General features: G+C 44.2%; 1 protein-coding gene across 4 annotated transcripts in view; it reads right to left on the bottom strand.

The window, feature by feature from the left end:
* The window catches only part of PPP2R1B (protein phosphatase 2 scaffold subunit Abeta), a 33,903-nt gene extending 24,294 nt beyond the window's left edge, over nucleotides 1-9,609 (bottom strand). For all 4 annotated transcript variants that reach the window (XM_040482950.1, XM_040482952.1, XM_040482951.1 and 1 more), the window contains exons 1-5: nucleotides 9,467-9,609; nucleotides 8,559-8,649; nucleotides 8,067-8,167; nucleotides 4,475-4,707; nucleotides 4,024-4,171 (exon numbers count right to left, since the gene is read on the bottom strand). In XM_040482950.1, coding sequence (XP_040338884.1) covers nucleotides 4,024-4,171; nucleotides 4,475-4,707; nucleotides 8,067-8,167; nucleotides 8,559-8,649; nucleotides 9,467-9,580 — 687 coding nt within the window. In that variant the 5' untranslated portion in view covers nucleotides 9,581-9,609. The remainder of the gene's footprint in view (nucleotides 1-4,023; nucleotides 4,172-4,474; nucleotides 4,708-8,066; nucleotides 8,168-8,558; nucleotides 8,650-9,466) is intronic.
* Between the last annotated feature and the right edge of the window lie 40 nt (nucleotides 9,610-9,649).

Raw genomic sequence — 9,649 nt, forward strand, 5'->3', positions numbered from 1 at the left:
CCTCCCTCCCTCCCTCCCTTCCTTCCTTCCATACAGCTGATCCCTTTGCCTGGAACAGTGTATCAAAATCCACAAAGGGAGAAACAACCTTGCTCGAGGAGGGCCTGGGTGCCTCAGTCAGTTGAGCGCCTGACTTCATTTGGCTCAGGTCATGATTTCATGGTTCGTGAGTTAAAGCCCCACATGTGTGGCTCTCTGCTATCAGCACGGAGCCCACTTTGGATCCTCTGTCCCTCTCCCTCTGCCCCTCCCCAGCTCATTCTGTCTCTCAAAAATAAATAAACATTTAAAAACAAAATACCTTGTTATAGAGTGAACAGTAATTTCCTTGGCTAGAGTGCAGAGCTTTTATTAAGGAAAACAAAATGAAAATGTAAAAATTAAATAAAAAAAGAGAACATTATAATGATGTCTTCAAGGCCTCCTCTAATAAGTTGTTGAAGGACAAAAATGAAAACTGTACTTGAACAAGCTGTTTAACAGATCAGAACAAAAACAAGAGAATAAGGCTAGGGGAAACACTTAGGAAACTCAGTTTTTAAAATACTCAGTTTGGGGTGACAGTAATAGTTTAGGCATGAGATGATGACTTGGAAAGAAACACACGAAAAATAAAAGAGTTAATAATAAAAAACAACAACAACACTGGATTTAAATGTTGAGAATCGGGGGCAGAATAACTTTGAGGTAACCAAGCCTAGAAAAAAGAGGCCAAAAACTTTAGAAAACCGTGAGATTAATGACCTCAGCTCCCCAAATGTAAACTGCCAAATGTCAATGTGATACCTATGTGTCTTGACCAAGTGGAAACACGCAATTAGACACATCAATGAGAAATTAGGAATTGAGATTACAGACTTGGAAATCTTAACAAATAGAAACTAAAAATATGTAAAAACATAAGCACCCAGGAGGAACCAAAACTCTGAACACCGTGTGTGCATATGCTATTACATATTTCACAAATATTACACATCATACTTTTCAAAATACTACAAATTTTAAAAATCGTCGATGAACAATAATTTACTGTATCCCCAAGATACTCGCTCCTCTACCCACAAGGAAACCAGCTAAATAAAGGCAGAACTAGGTTCTTGGTAGTGGCTATACAAGGAACTTTGAATCCAAAAACAATGCTCTATCAAGGGACTACTATCATCTCTGGAAATATTTACCAATAAATATTTGTTAAATTCATCAATGACTTTTCTCCCCAATACCTGCTCCTCTTCCCAGCCTCTTCTCTGTCTCAGCAATGACACACCATCCACCCGGTTTGGGCTAAAGCCAAAGGTCAAGGTCTCCTTGACTGCTCTTTCCCCTCTTCCCATAGTCCCAGTGACTCTGCCTCTAAACCTATCTCCAGATTCTCTCCACCTTCACTATGCCACCTTAGTTCACCATCCTGTCTTGCCTACGTCTCCTAACTGGTCTTCCTGCTTCTAAACCCCACCCCCACCCCCTTACAATTCAGCTTTCACCCAGAAGCCAGAATGCCGGGATGTTCTTTTTAAAAGGTGCATTACACCAAGTCACACCACCTCTGCTTACAATCTAGGTGTATTCTCACTGCGCCTAGGAAAAAACTTCCAACTCCATACCCTGACTTACAGGGCCTCCGTGATCTGGCCTCGGCCTATCTTCTCCGGAAGACCTTACCAGAGTCCCTGTCACCCGCTTTGTTCCAACCTGACGGCCTTTACGCTAGGTGCCTTCTCCCGGTGGAGCTCCGGTACTCCAGAAAAGGGTATGGCTGGCATTTTTCTTTTGTTTCTCAGTTTGTATCACTACTTCAGAGTCCTTCTCTGACTAACCAGTCTACAGGAATGCCCTATAATCAGTCCCTGTTACATCACCCTACTTTATTTTCGTCCTAGCATTTATCATGCTTATTGATCTGTTTATAATGGTTAAACACTGTAGCCCAGCATTGGAACGGTGCCCAATATGTAGCAGGTACTCAGTAACTGTTGTTTCCAAAAATGAATAAGCCAGGAGCCCCAATTCTACCAGGGGTCAGACAGAATACACACACACATATCATACAATTAAGCACTTATTTTTTTTTCTAATGTATCACAACTAGAAATCACATGCCTCTTGATGAAGTGTACAATCCCACATATAATCACCCCCAAAATATCAAACCTAAATCTCATCAAGCCTCTAGATCATGGATGGGGCAAACACTGGCCGAATCCAAAACTGCAGCTACTTCACGTAAATAAAGTTTTACTGCAACACCACCACACACATCAGTTTACATATAGAGCTTTTGTGCTACGAAAGCAGAGTTGAGTAGTTACAATAGAGACTAGCCCACAAGGCTGAAAATATTTACCATCTGGCCCTTTACTAGCAAAGTTTACAAACCCTCCTCCCCCACACTACATTCAAGTTGCAGGAAATACTGAGGACAAAAGAAAATGTTAAATTATACCATGGGAAGCATCATCATTAAAATCCCAAATGAGGATTTAAACCTCTGCTGTCCGATGTGGTAACCACCAGCCACATGTGGCTCTTGAGTCCATGAAATACGCTAATGCCCATGTTCATATGATCACTATTTTGGACCCAGTGTGTTAAATAACATAAACTATTAAAATTAATTTCCCATTTTCTAGTTTTTAAAATGTGACTACTGGAAAACTTAAAAAATTAATAGGTAACTTACACTGTATTTGTTGAACAGTGTGGTTTTAAACTATAATGTTCCATAAAAGTACAAAGAGAAGTCAGAGCTGGTAACCACAAAAGTCAAGAGAAAGTGTTATCTGAAGCAGGCAGGGGGTGGGTGTGTGTGGGCGAGAGCTGGGGCGGGCTTCCAGGGTGGTGGCTGTCAAAGTTCTGCCTCCTAACCTTCTTATTATTCAGAGTTGTATCTTTTGTGCTCTCCTCTATATGGTATTTCAGTAAGTTTTTTCAATTATTTTAAGGTAAGATTTACCATCTTTCAATATGAGACTCATCAAGAGGTCCTGCACATGTGAAGTGATTCCAGGAAGACACCAAGCAAATTAAAACCCACACGCATTCTTCTGGGGTCCAGAAACTCTGGGGGTGGATCCTCTAGCCATAAAGAAGGCAGTTCGGCTTAGCCATGAAGGCTCTGAACTCTGGAGCCCAACTGCCTAGATTCTAACCCCATCTACACCACTGCAAAGCATGCCATCCTGAAAAAGCTACTTCGACTTTCTGTGTCTGTCATTCCCTAACACATAACCTGGGCTATCTACCTCATGGGGCAACTATTACCCCAGTATTTCTTTTACGTAAAAACCCCTTAGGACAGGCTAAGAAAAATCACACTTATTGCAGGTGCTCCTTATTGTTATTATTTCTACACCAAAAAGATCCAGACCCTTGGACTTAAAATTGCTATCGTACAAAGTCCCCCTATACAGTCCTCCAGAGAAGGGAGAGGCTCAGGCAGCCTTCCTAACACATTTGTTTATCTGAAAGTCAAAAATCCCACGCAACATGACCCCGCTGTGACCGGCTGCAACGCGTGAAGGTGTGTTAGCCCTTAAAGCAGCTTTGGTCTTCCCTTCTTAGAGAATTCCCATCTCCTCTCTGACTCCTGTTTTAACCACTGCCAGCACAAGAGAAAATCATGGTCTGGTTAAGAAAGAAATGGAAAGGCACCAAGATGGTTCACATTAAATTCTATCTAGGGGTGCCTGGGTGGCTCAGTCGGTTGAGTTTCCGACTTCGGCTCAGGTCATGATCTCATGGTCTGTGAGTTCAAGCCCTGCATCGGGCTCTGTGCTGACAGCTCAGAGCCTGGAGCCTGCTTCTCATTCTGTGTCTCCCTCTCTCTCTCTAACCCTCCCCCACTCATGTTCTGTCTCTCTCTGCCTCAAAAATAAATAAACATTAAAAAAAAAATTATCTAGCCCAAAATTAAGTATTAATTTTGCAAAAAGGATCCTAACATATAACCAAACTCCCAAAGGAATCCTTAAAACGTTAGAGGAAAGGAAATCTATGTACCTCAGATACTAATCACTAACTTACCTGTTCGTCTGAAGCTAGGTTAGTGAACAGCGGAACAATTTCACTTTTCACACTGTCTAATTCCAAAACTTTTGCAAATTCGCCCAGTTTGGAAGCGGCAGCACGTCGTACCATGGGAGTGTCATCTGAGCACAAGGAACGGAAGTGCCTAAAGCAAATGATAATGAAGGTATTTCCTATTAAGTACCACTAAATTAAATGCCCCCAACACGCGCGCGCGCATGCGCGCACGCACACACACACACGGCCATCTTAGAGGTTTTCTTTTATGAATATCAGTGATTAGGTAGGCTTCTAATCTAAAAGCACTCGTATATTCAATTGAATGATAAATAGTCATGTTATCACACGTGTCCTGCTATCAGCTACTCACAGGTAACAGGGTATTGTGTAACTGTCAGCCAGAAGTTCCCAAAAACCCCAAATAACTCAAAAAAACAACGTATCTTACTGTCTAATTTCTGCTCTGACAGCATCTGAAGCCCTGGGATAGCAAACACTGAACAAGCCACACGCAGATGTGCGAGAAGTGAACCAGTCTCCACTCGCCAGGCGCTTCACCAGAGGTACAAAATGCGCTTCCAGAGCATTAGGAGTGTGCTCCTGGGAGATCTGCCTCAGCGACTCCACAGCCTTGTCTCGAACCACAGTCTCTTCCACAGTTGCCAGACTTTCCAAAGGAGGCTGAATAGACCAAAAAGGAAAAATCAGAAAAGAAAACTTAGTGAATCAGGGTAGATACAGATTATCACCTTTTACAGGGACTGAAGGGAGGTGGTACATGTAACCAGAATGTTCGCTCATCACACCAAATGGTTACTTTCAGTTCACACAGTGATAACATATGGTGTGTCCAACCTGAAGACACGACTTCTGTAGGACAGCCAAGGTCTCATGTCCCAGATGGCAATTCCCAGATGGTGTCTACAAACGACACCGTGGAGACTCGACACAATATTAATATTACTGTGAGCTGAATGACTAGGTTTAAAAGATATGTAGCCAAATTCAGATAAGACCATGTTTTTCCTCAAGAGTAACTGCAAAAACATGAGCAACAGTGGGCAGCACAATTAAAGGATGACATCTCATCAGGCCACTGAGGCCACACAGCTTTCGGAGAAGCAGCCCTGTCCACCAGCCCCACACCATCAACTTACCTAACATGTAAGAGGCTGAGTACGAAACCACTTTTTTCAGAAGACACTGCAGACTCTTTATGAGCGAGACAGAGAGCAGGAGTTGTGGACAGAGCAATGAAGAACACAGAGATGGTAGGAATCCCTGTTTGCAGCTTTAGAAACAGAAGAGACCAAAAGGGTTGGTCTGGAATAGGATCAGAAAGTGAACATGACCCAGCCCAGCGAAAAGCACACGAGGGCTGGTTCTCTGAACCTCTACCTTTCTGGGTTTGCATTTGGTAGAGGCGTATTCAGCATACGCCATGAGCTGCAAATGTTGAAGATAAAAATCCACAACACAGGACTCACGAAAAGACTGAAACAAAATTATGACTCAAAGAAAACAACTGTGTCTACTAATATTACGTTTCAAAAAACGTTTAATACACAAAAGTAGAAAGTACTTGGCATTCCTAAGAGTATTCCAGAAGCCCTTTAAAACGATACTGCTTTCTTACTTGAAAGGCCTTTCACTATCTACGTCTGCCTCCTCGGAGCTCCTCTCATACAGTATCAGTGGATCACCTCTATCACTACCATAGGATAAGGCCAAGCTGCTGAGAATCAAAGACCAGTTGTCTCTGGATTTTAACTCTGCCTAAGTCTCCAGGCCCTCTTCTACTGTTCCGCCCACCACTCCCGTGTACTCCAGCCACACAACCTGTTTTATACTTCCAAACCCGAGTCAATGAATGATTACTGCTGTATTTTAGCACTGAGGACAGAGAAAAAACAAGGCAGACAGGTTCTTCGCTCTAGTGGACTTTTATTGTAGTGCAGGAAGACAACTAACAAAGAACATAATCTTATGGTGATGAGTACCCTGTAAAGAAACAGAATAGGATGATGTGATAAGGGGTGACTAGGAGGCAATTTCAGGCTGGGTGTTCAGGAAAGGCCTCTTTGAGAAGATGCAATGAGGTTGATATCTGAATGACAAGGACACAGCCATCAGAAGCTCAAGAGAACATTAGAGGGAACAACACAGGGCAATAATCTTAGGGTAATAATAAGCTTGGTTTATTCAAAGGACAGAAAGAAGATCCCTGTAAACAGAGCAAGGTTATCAAGAAGGAACACGGTAGGAGATATATTCAGAGATAGCTTGTAACCTAGCTTACAAAACCTAAGATAGGAATTCGGATTTTCTTTATTTTTAAGTTTATTCATTTATTTTGAGAGAGAGAGAATTAGCAGGGGAGGGGCAGAGAGAGAGGGAAAGAGAATCCCAAGCAGGCTCCGAGCTGTCAGTGCAGAGCCTGATGCCGGGCTCAATCTCACGAACCATGAGACGGTGACCTGAGCCAAAATCAAGAGTTGGTCACTTAAGTGACTGAGCCACACAGGTGCCCTGGAATCTGGATTTTCTAAGAGCTGTGGCAGGAAGTAACCCACGTGCCAGGTGAACAGTGGACTACAGGGAAGGGTGGGAGGCAGGAGTGGAGAACGACTGGTCAGGATGTTACTGCAGCAATCTAGCAGAAAGACTGTGACGTCTGGAAAGACGAAGAGAGATGAGCTTGGTAGTAGTGGGGAAGAAGGAAAGTGAACTGATTTGGAATGCATTTGGAATTTACCGAATTACTAACAGATCCAATCTGGGAAATGAGTGCAAGAAATTTTCAAGAATGTCTTCTAGGTTTTGGTTTGTGCAAATGGGAGGACAGTGATGCTGTTTACTGAGATGGGACCACTAAATGACAGGCATATTTGGAGGAGAAAATGGAGTTCCGTTTCAGGCATGTTAACATTTTTTTTTTTAAAGTAGGCTCCATGCCCAGCAGGGAACCCAACTCAGGGCTTGGACTCACGAACCTGAGATTAAGACCTGAGCTATGATCAAGAGTTGGATGCTTAACCAAATGAACCACCCAGGCATGTTAAATCTGAAATGCCTGTTTGATATCCAAGAGGAAAAGCCACAGGCAGATAATGTAGAGAGATACAAGCAGATATCTCTATCCATGTACCTGGAATTCTATGGAAAGGTCAGAGGTAGAAAGAAAAATCACACATCAACATCATATAGACAGTATTTGAGCCATAAGGCATATATGTCTATCTTGTGCAAATGATGTCATCCTTCAAAACCTAATTCAGACACCATCCCCCAAGAGGTTTTCTCTCGTCACCCTGGATGAATCCCTTTCTGCTTTCTGCTATTCAGGTACCTTTTATGTGCTCCCATTCTTCCATTTAACACTGTATGGTGATTATCTGTCAATACCTAAGGCAGAGACCTCATCCCATTCACGCTGGCCTTCTTCACAGCAACACTGTAACTTCAGGGCCTGACATAGCAGGTGGTCAGTAAATGTCAACCAAATTGAGCTGAACTCATCAAATCCACAGAGTAAATCAGAAGCAAACCACAGGCTTACAATCAAAGACAAAAAGCTAGTAAACATTTCCAGGGCACCTGACTGGTTCAGTCTATAGAGCACACAGTTCTTGATCTCAGGGCTCTAAGTTCAAACTCCACCCTGGAAATAGGGATTACTTACAGAAATAAAAGCTTTAAAAAAAAAAAAAGAAAAGAAAAGAAAAAGCTAATAAACATTTCCAAATTCATGACACCGCTAGATGAGAATTAAGATCTCTAATTTCAGGGGGTGGGGAGAAGACCCATAAAAATAATCGAACCCTTTTTCTCCCAACTGACAAATTCACACAAAGTTCTGATGCTCGCAGTCAGAGAAAGGTTGAATCCGAAGTGCCTACATTATCTGTCCTCTCAACAGCCAACACTGAGGCTATCTACAAAAAAAAAAACTGCATTACAAATGTAGTGTTCCTATCGACAAATACTGTACGGTTTATACAGGTTAAGTTATGGAAGAACGGTAGACAAAATATACTCACCAGCAGACAGTGGGCAAAGTCAGGACCTCCCACCAGGCCAGTGAAATTTCCCAGTTGCTCAGCAAGAGCTAACAGTACCTCATCTTCATCATAAATCGTATCTGGAAATGACAACGACCAGGTACTCATCAACAAAGAGAGCAGGCCCGGAGCTGGACACTCACAGAGAACTAGGAATAGACTCAATATTTAGCTAGAGGGGCCCGTCACAATCCTAACAGCATTCCAGAGCTGTATGACACAATGAATTAGAAATTGATAACCCCATATCAATGACTTTCCCAGGAGCTCAACAGTTAACTGAATACATCTGGCCCCATTATGCTATGCCCTGTCTTGTTTCCTCAGAGCGCATCAGCCTCAGCTTAGTACTCAATAGTGTGGATAACACTTTCTAAAAAAAGAGTCAAAGTTTTGAAAGCCACTGGAAAACTTGAAAGCCACGGAAAATGGAAATGGCCACACCTCTCTTCAAACAAAGAATTCATATACCTGTAAGGAATGGCAGCAGTTCTGTTCGTGTCCTTTCTACTCCAAGTGCCAGAGCAATTGTGGATAACTTCTTAATACTGTTAAGGCGGAGCTTTAAAAATACAAAGTGCAAAGAATAAACAGTTGTGATTTAGACCAAAACAAGAACACTACAAACAAGTGAGACAACGACACACACTGACAAAGAGGCAAACCTTCAACTTGGGTTTGATTCTATGAGGAACCTCAGAAGCAGTGGAACATGCCTTCATTTTAACCAAACGAAGATTTTTTTAAGAGCCACACTCACAGGGCCCGTTAGAAAAAGAAAATACCACATACAAGAAGGGAGACGATTTCAAAATGAGAGCACATTGGCACTAGTGAAGCAGGTGAAATGGTTGAAAACAACCCTTGCCTCTCTAAAGAAAAGTTACAGCAGAGCTAACGCAACAACTCATCTAGGTAAGCCACCCCACTCTCTCTCTACCCACCAAGCACAGCCAGTTTCCCAGCCTAGAGGAAAGCTTTCATTCACCTGCAGCCCGCTCCAGCCCCCTCGGGCCACGCCGGCCTCCTCCCGGCCCAGGACCTGACGGGAATCCGCCTCCCTGCACCGCCCGGAAGGGGCGCCCAGGCGGGAAGCCGGGGCTCCCACAACCGCCGGGACCGGGCGCTGGGAGTGGGAGCTCTGCTCAGGTCCAGATAAGGTCTGGTCAAGCCACCACACCCCTCCTGGGACTTTCCCCTTCTCTCAATTAAATTTCTGCTCAGAAGCCGAAGCCGGCTCCTTCAGTCCCCGGGCCTCTCCCACCGCCGAAGCCGACTCCTTCAGTCCCCGGGCCTCTCCCACCACGGCGCCGGCCTTCCTCCTCCCCTACCGCACGCCCCGCCGGGCCCAACTCCATTCCCCGGCCCGATTCCAGTACCTGCACATCCTCGTTGCGGAGCTCGTCGATTAAAACCGCGATCGGGTATAGCGAATCGTCTCCATCTCCTCCCGCTGCCCCCGGGCCGGTTCCGGGCCCCGCTGTGCCCGCCATGTTCTTTCTCCTCCGGCTGGTCGCCACCGCCCGCCCCGCGCCCAGGCCCCGCCCCGCGCCCAGGCCCCG

This window comes from Herpailurus yagouaroundi, unplaced genomic scaffold (assembly GCF_014898765.1).
Source record: "Herpailurus yagouaroundi ecotype Mexico unplaced genomic scaffold, PumYag 161, whole genome shotgun sequence".
In the NCBI taxonomy this organism is placed as follows: domain Eukaryota; kingdom Metazoa; phylum Chordata; class Mammalia; order Carnivora; family Felidae; genus Herpailurus; species Herpailurus yagouaroundi.